General features: G+C 38.2%; 1 protein-coding gene across 2 annotated transcripts in view; it reads right to left on the bottom strand.

Annotated features, from left to right (window-relative positions):
- The window catches only part of LOC122619610, a 56637-nt gene that overhangs the window by 27371 nt on the left and 17121 nt on the right, over positions 1 to 12145 (bottom strand). For both annotated transcript variants that reach the window (XM_043796635.1, XM_043796636.1), the window contains one exon: positions 10620 to 10836. In XM_043796635.1, coding sequence (XP_043652570.1) covers positions 10620 to 10836 — 217 coding nt within the window. The remainder of the gene's footprint in view (positions 1 to 10619; positions 10837 to 12145) is intronic.

The raw sequence follows: 12145 nt of genomic DNA, 5'->3' as shown, positions 1-12145 counted from the left end.
CCGAGGAATTTCGCAAAGCCAATCTTACTCTTAACATGGACAAAAGCCAGTTTGGAGTAACAAGCATCAATTATTTGGGTTACATCATTGGAAGTGGAGGTATTTGTACGGACCCAGCTAAAATCTCGTGTATAGTAAATTGGCCAGCTCCCAAAAATCTGAAACAAGTAAGGGGATTTCTTGGAGTTTGTGGCTGGTACCGTCGGTTCATACCCAATTTCGCGGATCTCACATGTCCAATCACAGATGTGCTTTCTAAAAAGGTAAAATTTGCTTGGCCTCCAGAAGCTCAAGTAGCGATGGATAGACTAAAAATCATATTGACCTCTGCACCGGTTTTAACAAACCCAGACTTTGAGAAGAAGTTTTATCTTCACTGTGACGCCAGCGATTTCGGCATCGGTGCAGTGTTGGTTCAACTAGCGGAAGATAAAGCTGAAAAGCCCATTGCCTATATGTCAAAAAAATTAAGTCGATCACAACGTAATTATAGCGTCACCGAACGAGAATGTTTAGCAGTGGTATTAGCCATTGAAAAGTTTCGCTGCTACTTAGAACTGCAGGACTTTGAAGTAGTTACCGATCATTCTAGCTTATTATGGCTCATGAGGCAACAGAATGTAACAGGAAGACTGGCTAGGTGGATTTTTAGATTGCAACAGTTTAAATTTTCATTCTCGCATCGAAAAGGAAAAGATCATGTTGTCCCTGACGCCTTGTCTAGACTATTCGAAAACGAAATAAATGCATTAGACATGGCACCTATAATCGACCTTAGCTCGGAAGCGTTTAACGAGGACACTTACACGACGCTAAAAACTAAATTTACGAATAGCGAAGAACAATTTCCCGACATTAAAATAGTAGATAAATTTTTGTACATTCGTACAGAACACGCTGACGGAAATGAGGTTCACGACAAACAGTCCTGGAAACTCTGGGTTCCCGAAACGTTAAGACCGAAAGTGCTTCGACAGGCACACGATAGTCTTACGTCCTCCCATGCCGGAATGCAGAAGACCATCGCAAGGCTACGCCGGAATCTATTTTGGCCCGGGTTAGCAAAAGATGTTAGAGATTACATTCGATCCTGTGACGCATGTAAGGAGAACAAAGCCCCGAATTATACGTTACGTCCACCCATGGGTGAGCATTGTCCATCGTACCGACCATTTCAACGCCTATATATTGACTTGCTCGGACCCTATCCCCGTAGTAAGCAAGGACATGTTGGCTTACTTATAGTATTAGACCACTTTAGCAAATATCCTTGGTTACAACCCCTAAAAAGATTTACCTCAACGGTAATCATAGATTTCCTTTTAAAACAGGTCTTTCATAGTGTAGGTGTTCCCGAAACCATCGTAAGCGACAATGGAGTCCAATTTAAAGCTGTGGAATTCAATGCCTTTCTTACGGAATTAGGAGTAAACCACGTCTATACTGCATTATACTCACCACAAAGTAATGCGGCCGAAAGAGTAAATCGTTCTCTATTAGCTGCCATCCGCACTTACTTAAAAACCGACCAAACCGAGTGGGACAGAAACATCACTAGTATCTCATGTTCGTTAAGATCAGCGTTGCATCAATCGTTAGGATGTTCACCATACCGTGCGTTATACGGATTAGATATGATTACCCATGGATCTGATTATAAACTGCTAAAGAATTTATCCCTATTGGAAGAACCGATAACACCGATTTCCCGATCTGACAATTTAGCCATCATTCGAAAAGACATTCAGGCCAATATTCGTCGTGCCTATGATCGCAATGTGCGGCAATATAACCTACGCGCGAAACCCATTTCCTTTAAGGAAGGACAGGAAGTATTCCGTCGAAATTTTGCCCAAAGCAAATTCGCGCAGAATTTTAACTCGAAATTAGGCCCACAATTTGTAAAGTCCCGAATCAAAAAAGAAACTGGGAAATTGTTATTACCAGCTTGAAAATTTACAGGGAAAAGAGGTAGGAACGTATCATGCAAAGGACATTCGAAGCTAATTCCCGCTAATATTGCATCTAACGAAGAAATATTATCGGGTGGTGTAATGGTCGGCATGGTAAGCGAAAAGAATTTGCAAATAGGAAAAAATTATAAATGCAATGTTGGCTACTTACAACTGAGAACTTGACTCTAGGGATGGGTTAGTTCATTCAGTGGGTATGCTTTTAGGCTGTGGTCGATAACCTCAGTCTAATCATCGATTAACATGTCCGAAAACGTTGCCCAACACTGAGAGCGTCTTCCAACTTTCCAATAGAAGCACAGCTATAATTATTGGAATTTGGTGGTATATAAATGCCCACGCGGCTACAGTCCCGCTCTTTTCGTAACCAGAAAAATATTCCGGCTAATTCATTGTGCAAGTCCTCTTAATAGAGTTAAATTAAGCGCAACTACTTATTAACGTCGTCTGATCGGTGACGTGATCTGATCACATACTGGAGGGAAAAATAAAACGAAACTGCCCCAAAATTTGAAGTGACAACGGTGATCTTCGCGGTGGTTGCCTCGCCTTGGAGCCCCAACCACGTGATTCGCATAACCCCCTCGGAGGAATTCTCCCAAGAGAATAGGTATGTCTCCGACTTGCACTAGTGCCCCAACTAAAACCCGCTCTGTTGGCAGTATCAAGTTTTCACCTGGCCACCGGGCCTCTGCAAATACTGGCCGGTCGGAGGGATTCCTGACCACCAACTAGCGTTATTATACTGCGTAGGACAACCCCTGGCTACGGATAATTGAAGCAATTGTCCTTCTGGGAGCTACGTCAATGTCCCGAAGCCTTACCCTTCGATTACTCACTGATTGGACACTCCGACCTATCTATATATGAATATATCGGTGCGCAGTAGAACAACTACAAATAACTCCGCAGCGCAGGATGAGCTAAGCCGCAGCAGTTACTTTTCCCAGTCAGAATCTTTTTTGGAAACCAAAACCTGGACCGTCAGCGGATAAGCGATTAGGATAAAAGTAGTGCAGGTTGCTAGACCATACGGAAGTCGACTTGCGAGAGTGTGTTTTTTTCGTAACCGCCGTCATGTAGCCCCGTAATTTTTATACTTAAATTAATCTCCGCTAGCATTGACAACCCGTGCCATCATTTCACTGCTGGAAGGCCTTTCAACGCTGGAACTGGACACATGTGAGTTCGTAAAGCTAAGAGTAATTTCGTACTGTCGTAGAGTATGCCATACCTACATTTTTACAAGAACATTTTAAATGAATATAAAGATTAGGGGGTGACTGAAAAGAAAACAGAAAGATATATACCTAATCCTTGAAATTAAACGAAATTGAAATACTAGAGAGCCGTTACGAAAGAACATTTTTGTTATTTTTTATTTTTCCATAACGCGACCCCATATGGCCTAGCATTCTTATTCAAAAATATTTCTAACCTTATGCATAGTTCGTTTGATAGAAACCCCAACATTTAACCATAAATATTAAGATAAGACATTACCAAATGAATTAAATGAAATACTTTTAGATCTAAGGAAATGTAATCAATGGAAATTTCGATAGTCGTTTAAGTAAATGAAGGAGATTTTTTTTAGTTTCTTAATTTGTTTTGAGTAAGCGCTCAATGAAGTTGCATAAATGAATACTATTACTACATCTTATTTTTTCGGCCATCCAGCCTCTTTTGTAAATAAATTTATTATATGAACTTAAATAAAATCATGAATTGCTAAACCTGTAATTATCCTGAGTTGACATGGCAGCCTAAATAAAATCGGAAGTCTCTATAGGGAATCTTCGAAGATGCTATCGTGAAGATTATGGTCGGGTTGGGTAGAGAAAGCGAGGTTCAAATTCCACCAAAGACCTTGCTACCGTTTAGTCTTGCTGTCGTCTGTAACATTTTTTTTTTCTTTTTTTTCACTTGGCGAGTTCCGTTTTATTTTTTCAGTTTTCTTCTTTTAGTATGGAATCTACAAGCCTAGTAAATTATAGTTTCCGTAGGAATCCTAACAATTAAAGTATGTGTGGATCGTTATGAAAGGCAATCCGACCCACCCCATCGCCGAAAGAGCTAAGGCACCAGAGGATTCCGCCCGCCATTATTCATAATCGAGTAGAAGAGTGAGAGCACGAATCACCAGTGTTTGGGTACTGTTATACCCCTCGGCTTCTCATGCTTAAGTCAACCATTACAATACACTACCAAATATTAAATTAGTGGGATGGGTGTAGTTTTAGCATGTAAACATTTGATATTAGTGAATTTTTTACTATCAAGTTTAAAATTGAAAATTTAAGCATTTTTCATGAAGTGCTGCTATTTTATTATACCCGTTACTCGTAGAGTAAAAGGGTATACTAGATTCGTTGAAAAGTATGTAAAGTATATATGTAACAGGAAGAAGGAAGCGTTTCCGACCATATAGAGTATATATATTCTTGATCAGGATCAGTAGCCGAGTCGATTTGGCCATGTCCGTCTGTCTGTCCGTCTGTCCGTCCGTCTGTCCGTCCGTATGAACGTCGAGATCTCAGGAACTACAAAAGCTAGAAAGTTGAGATTAAGCATACAGACTCCAGGGGCATAGACGCAGCGCAAGTTTGTCGATTCATGTTGCCACGCCCACTCTAACGCCCACAAACCGCCCAAAACTGCCACGTCCACACTTTTGAAAAATGTTTCGGATTTTTTTCATTTTTATATTAGTCTTGTAAATTTCTTACGATTTGCAAAAAAACTTTTTGCCACGCCCTCTCTAACGATCACAAACCGCCCAAATCTGCCACGCCCACACTTATGAAAAATGATTTGATATTTTTTCATTTTTGTATTAGTCTTGTAAATTTCTATCGATTTGCCAAAAAACTTTTTGCCACGCCCACAAAACCGCCAAAAACTGTATGTGCTGTAGACTCTCCTTCGCACTTCGAATAGCTGAGTAACGGGTATCAGATAGTCGGGGAACTCGACTATAGCGTTCTCTCTTGTTTTTCGTCTAATTTTGTCGTTCTTAACAAAGTTTCTTATTTAAGATAAGAATAAATAAAACAATTGTAATTATTTTTTATTTCCTAAAAAGTGAATTGCCTGTTTTTAAACACTAAATTGTAGGTAGGAGACTTATTCAAAGTTTTACTTGGCAAGTGCTGCTATTTTATTTTTCGCAGCTGTAGGTGAGATTAGGTAATTCAATAAACCACACAATAGAAATTAATAACCTGTTAAACGAAATAAAAGATTTAAAATCACATAAGCTAAAACAAGAGAGAAGGCTATAGTCAAGTTCCCCGACATCTGATACCCGTTACTCAGCTATTGGAAGTGCGAAGGAGAAATTTGAAAGAAAAAAAAAATAAAAATTGAAGTAAATAAAAAACAACTAATAAGATCATATATAGGATTGGTAACCGAAGATAGCATTCCCTTCAATGTTCTAAATTCACAGAATATGAGAAAACAGCAGAAGGAAAAATGATGAAATTAAACGCAGTAAACTGTAAAAATACATTGGAAATAGTGGCAAATAATATAAGAACACATATAACAGCTGAACTTAAAAACACGTTATTATCTTTGAAAATAGACAGTGCAACGCGTATGTCCAGAAATATTTTTGGAATAAGTGCTCAGTATATAAATTCGGCTCAAATAAAATCTATAATATTAGGAATGATTGAGTTGAAAGGTGCAGGATCAAGTGGAGCCAAAAATCTTGCAGCCGAAGTGATCAAAGTGCTTAATAAATATAATATAAATTTAAATCAAATCGTATCTATTACTTCTGACAACGGGGCAAATATGCTTAAGGCAACTAATATTTTGTCATTTGTGTCTGAACAAAATAATGAAGAGAACGATTACGAGTGCACCAACGACGATTAGTTGGATAAAATAGACTTAATAGAAAAAATTCCCAAAGTTTTAATAGGAAATATTGAAGTTTGTCGTTGTGCTGCACACACAGCACAGCTGGTTGCCCTCGATGTAAATAAATCATTGGACATAATTAAATACCTACTTAATTGTAGAAATATGACTAAATATATTAGAAAACCATCGAATGGATACCGCGAAATATTTGAGCTTAAAAAATTAAAAGTGCCACAATTAGACTGTCCAACAAGATGGGGATCCACGTACATAATGTTAAAAAACTTGTTGGAAGCGAAAGATATTTTAAGTAAAATTGAGTCACTTAAAAACAGAACGGATGAAGAGAATTTTGATGTAGATGCCTCGTTTTGGGATTTTATTGAAACATATTGTAATGTTTTTAGTCCCTTGCAAAAATCTATACAAAGATTCCAAGAGGAGCAACTACATTATAGTAATTTTTACGCACAATGGCTTAAACTAAAAATATTGACCGAAAAAATAGTCAATGATTCAAGTCACAATTTAACAAAAACTATTGGAAATAAAATTTTAAATTCAATAGAAACACGAACAAAAACATTGTTAAATAATAAATTTGTTGTTTCATGCTTGTTTTTGGATCCCCGCTTTCAACATATATTGTCTCCGCAACAAAAAACCGACGCAATAAATCATTTAAAATCAATTTGGGACAGACTATATAGTCTGAACCCTACTGGCAATATGTGTTCAACTCTCAACTCTAGCTTCAATCAAATAGACAACTTTTTTTATGACGAGGAAAACGAAATGTTAGAGGCCTATTTATCGCAAGGCGTTCAATCAAAAGTAAATAGTTCATTAGACGTGTACACAAAAATTGAAAATCTACAACTTGCATATCAAAGATTTGACATAGACGTGCTATCTTACTGGAAAGGAAAGCAGTATACTGACCAGGAGTTATACGCAGTTAGTAACGTTTGTTATGCCGCACCGCCAACTCAGGTAAATAAAAATGGCATAAATAATTTAGGTTCCTTCTTAGATAGTTTCTTATTTTATAACAGGTGTCGATTGAACGAGCATTCTCCACTCTGAGGCTGGTGCTTACCGACTACCGCAATCGATTAAGCCAGGATGTTCTTGAGAACATATTGCTAGTCAAATTAAATCCCACCTTTTTGGACATGGCCATTGATACTTTGCCACTTTTTGAAAACGAAGAACTTACTCTTAGTGGTTTATAAAATAAGTAAAATAATAGTTATAACAGAAAGCAATGAAAATTTATTTGTTTCATTTTTCAAAATTCATATACTATTATGTTTTTATTTTTGCTAATTTTGTTTCTATAATTTTTTTAAAATTGATTAGTTGTATTATTTTATAAGCATTATACAAAAAGAAAGTCCAAAAAATAAAAAAGTACAAGAAGTACGCTATAAGTAATTTCCAAAAAATTTAGTCATTCGTAATTAAATAAAAGTCGCGGCTACTGAATGAATTTGTCGCCTCATGCGTCTGTCGCCTTATGCTGCTCGGCAGCAAAAATCAGAAGCAGCAAACAGTCGAAAGCACCGACTTCTGCTGCTGCGACTGTTGGTCAGCAGCAATAGCAACGAAAATCAAAAGCAGCAAACAGTCGAAGGCACCGACTTATGCTGCTGCGACTGTTGGTCAGCAGCAATAGCAACGAAAATCAAAAGCAGCAAACAGTCGAAGGCACCGACTTATGCTGCTGCGACTGCCGACGACTTCCGAAAGTCGCCGGTAGCTGCAGCAGCGACGAACGTCTACGATGAAAAGCAACAGCAAAGCAGAAAGCGAAAAAACGAAAAACGGCGACTGCTGCTGATTTTTGATATTCGTCGCTGCGGGATTTTTACTTATGCTTTGACTGCGACTTCTGATTTTTCAGAAGCAGAAGCAGAAGCAAAATCATGTGAAATGAAACTTACGGCAGTTTTTTAAACGCTGGAAATTTCAACACTGACAGCTGTTGGCGGTTTGTGGGCGTTAGAGTGGGCGTGGCAAAAACTTTTTTGACAACTCAATAGAAATTTTCCAGACTAATTCAAAAATGAAAAAATATCAAAACATTTTTCATAAGTGTGGGCGTGGCAGCTTTGGGCGGTTTGTGGGCGTTAAAGTGGGCGTGGCAAAAAATTCGATTTTTGGCAAATCGATAGAAATTTACAAGACTAAAACAAAAAAGAAAAAATATCAAAACCTTTTTAAAATATGTGGGCGTGGCAGTTTTGGGCGGTTCATGGGCGTTACAGTGGGCGTGGGAACATGAATCGACAAACTTGCGCTGCTTCTATGTCTCTGGAGTCTGTATGCTTAGTCTGAACTTTCTAGCTTTTGTAGTTCCTGAGATCTCGACGTTCATACGGACGGACAGACGGACATGGCCAGATCGTCTCGGTTATTGATCCTGATCAAGAATATATAGCTTTATATGGTCGGAAACGCTTTCTTCTGCCTGTTACATACTTTTCAACGAATCTAGTATACCCTTTTACTCTACGAGTAACGGGTATAAATATTAGTTGCAAAATAAATTATATCGAATAAAATAAATACAGTCCATTCTTTTTATAATGCAACTAATTTAATTCTAATTTTGCTGGCCCTTGGCAGAATGTTCAGACGAACACGAATATACTTAAAGACCTACAATTTTGGGCTCCGTTCATATCTTGTGTATATGAATCGAGAGTGTTAAATTTATATTTAGGATTTTATTATCTAAGGCGATAGCCCCTTAGTGGGAGACCTCGATAAGGCCTCTGCGTAGGCCATTTACTTTAAGATGCGATTCTCATGTCACCTACTTAAACCGAAGATATTTCTAAATAAAATCAGTTTCTTACAAAAACTCAATGAGGAAAGTCTTATTATTTTGACTCTCTTTCAGTATGTAATAGCTAGTAAGAAGCTTTACGGACCATATAAAGTATATACATATATTCGTGATCTCGACGTTCATACGGAAGAAAGGACAAACAGACTTGACCAGATCGACTCGGCTATTGATCCAAGTTAAGAATAAGTTTTGTTTTTCCTCGGAAATAAAATAAAAAAGTTATTTTTTTAATTTAATGTACCTTTGCGGAGTTTTATGGCTAAGGTTAAATATACCCGTTACTTGTAGAGTAAAAGGGTATACTAGATTCGTTGAAAAGTATGTAACAGGCAGAAGGAAGCGTTTCCGACCATATAAAGTATATATATTCTTGATCAGGATCAATAGCCGAGTCGATCTGGCCATGTCCGTCTGTCCGTCCGAATGAACGGCGAGATCTCAGGAACTATTAAAGCTAAAAAGATTCAGATTAAGCATACAGTCTCCAGAGACGTAGAAGCTGCGCAAGTTTGTTGATTCATGTTGCCACGCCCACTTCAACGCCCACAAACCGCCCAAAACTGCCACGCCCACACTTTGGAAAAACGTGTTGATATTTTTTCATTTTTGTATTTGTCTTGTAAATTTCTATCCATTTGCCAAAAACCTTTTTGCCACGCCCACTCTAACGCCCACAAACCGTCCAAAGCTGCCACGCCCACTCTTTTGAAAAATGTTTGTATATTTTTTCATTTTTGTATTTGTCTTGTAAAATTCTATCGATTTGCCAAAAAACTTTTTGCCACGGCCACTCTAACGCCCACAAACCGGCAAAAACTGTCAGTGTTAGAGACTCGCCTTCGCACTTCCACTAGCTGAGTAACGGGTATCAGATAGTCGGGGAACTCGACTATAGCGTTCTCTCTTGTTTTATTTAAAATTCCAATGTGAAACTGGTTTTACAAATGCTTTTATCGGTGACAGCGCCGGGGGCAGAGAAAATGGACTTTGAATAGAAGATTGGTTAATACTGTGCCGCGCTGTTTTTTATGGTGACAAATGGATTTAGAGGCTGTACTAAATGTAACATTTAAAAGCGGTGTTCTTGTAAAGCAGCTTGCTTCGGGTACTTTTAGTAAAAATGGTCTGCTGAGTTGCATCGCAATCTAAATCAACGTTTGCAACGAAAAGGACAGTACTGAAATATTCTCTTTTTTATTATACCTGCACAAAGTTTAGCATACCGATAGAAATTTACAAGACTACTAACTGCAAAATATGAAAACAGTTTTCAAAAGTGTGGGTGTGGCAGTATTGGGCGGTTTGTGGGCGGTAGAGTAAGCGTTTCAACATTGGTCAACAAACTTGCGCTGCGTCTATGTATCTGGAAACTTCACGCTTAATCTCAGTTTTTAAGCTTTAATAGTTCCTGAGATCTCGATGTTCATACGGACAGAAAGACAGACGGACATGGCTAGATCAATCCTGAAAGAGAATATATATATAGTTTATATGGTCGGAAACGTCGTTCTGCCTATTACATACTTTTCAACGAACCTACTAGGTTACTACCACTCTACGAGTAACCGAGTAACCAAGGCAAATAATAAAATGAAAAAACTGAAATACAATTGCGCGTGGGCGTGGCGGTTTTGAGCGGCTTGGTGGCGTTAGAGTAGGCGAGGCTTCATGGGTCAACAAAAAAAACAAACTTGCACTGCGTTTGCTCCTCTTCTAAATTGTATAGTTACCGAGTACGAACAGGCAGACGGACAGGGCCAGGTTGAATCGATTAGTGATACTGATACAAAATATCTATAAATACGAGACTCTTAACATGATTTAACTTCCCATTGATGCACAGTAAATAATATATGGTTGACGATGCTAAGTGGCTTCCAAAAATTAAATTTTAATATGTAAGACAAACTTACATGGCCGACATTTGTAAGCTACTTCGACAATTTTTTTGCGCTTGGGACAAGGATCGCTGCTTATTGCATTGGAGCTGGCTGTGCTGCTGTGATAGCTGCTGGTTCCAGACGAGTCCCCCACACCGCTGGAGCCCTGGCCGTATAATTGCAGGGATCCGTGGAACTTGCAGTGCTTCTTCTTTTGGCACGCCTCGACGACAGTTTGCAGTAAGGAGTACTGAGGATGGGAAGAACAAACACAAAAATTAGTTTTTCTTCCGACCTATTATCAATATTCCTTACAAAGTGCATGCAGACGAAAAGGAAAAGTTTGCGAAAACCTCTTCGGGAGGCTTTTCTTTTACCTTGTAATTATACATATTCATCGTAGAGTTAAAACAAGAGAATGGGCAATATTCGATTTTCTTAACTATCAGATAATTCACACTGAACAGGAGGAGTGCTTCTTGCGGCTTGTGGTTTTAAAGTTGAAAGCCAAATAATAAAATGAACAAAAATACAAATATTTTTCAAAAGTGTATTGGCCGGTTTGTAGGCTGTACAGAGAGCGTGTCCAAAATTAAAATGGAATATTGATCGAAAATGGCAAGACACCAAGTGAAAATTTAAGCAAATCTAATTTAGATTTGTCAAGTTTGTTTGTAAGAGTGGGCATATCGAAGAAAATTGACGAAAAATAATTCAATTATATACTAACAAAAACAAATTTAAAAGCAGGTGGTGTAACAGGTATAAGAAAACTGATCCTTACCTAAGATGTGGAAACGACACAGTCCTGGATAGCGTAGTCGACACTAGAATCTGCTTAAACTCAAATTTCTAAGCTTAATAGTTCCTGTGATGACAGCGTTTACACGGACAGACAAAATAACGGCCATAAAAAGCCATTGGTCAGTACAAAGGAAATAACAGTGATTCGGATAAGCCCGATATATACATATCTACCGTATACGATTGGAAAGCACAGGCAGTGCCTAAAACGCACTCTCATTCAGGAAAACTAGTTTTAACTATAAAATGGAGTCAGCTTCAACTAAATGTAACAATTGAAACTGGTATTCTTGTATAGCAATCTTGCTTGGGATATTTTTAGCAAAATCGTCTGCTGAGGTGCATCGCAATCTATTGCTACGAAAACGACCATACAGAAATATTTCTGTGCCTTAACTTAGCTTTTTCTTTTATACCTACACAAAGAAAGCTTCAGTTTAGCATACCGATAAAACTTTACAAAAACTGAAAAAATTTCAAAACATTTTTTAAAAGTGTGGTTGTGGCAGTTTTGAGCGGTTTATGGGCAGTAGAGTGAGTGAGAGTGGCAGCATGGGTAAACCAATTTGCGCTGCATCTATGTACATATATACTATACTCGTTTAAATGTATGTAACAGGCAGAAGAAAGCGTTTCGGCCCATATGAAGTATATCTATATATTTTTGATCAGGATCAATACTCAAGTCGATCTGGCCATCCGTCTGTTCGTCCGTCTTACTTTCCGTCCGTATGAACGTCGAGATCTCAAACTAT

Source organism: Drosophila teissieri, chromosome 3R, assembly GCF_016746235.2.
Source record: "Drosophila teissieri strain GT53w chromosome 3R, Prin_Dtei_1.1, whole genome shotgun sequence".
Taxonomy (NCBI): Eukaryota; Metazoa; Arthropoda; class Insecta; order Diptera; family Drosophilidae; genus Drosophila; species Drosophila teissieri.
Note: the sequence above shows the minus strand (reverse complement) of the source record. Positions and strands in the feature narration are given on the sequence as shown.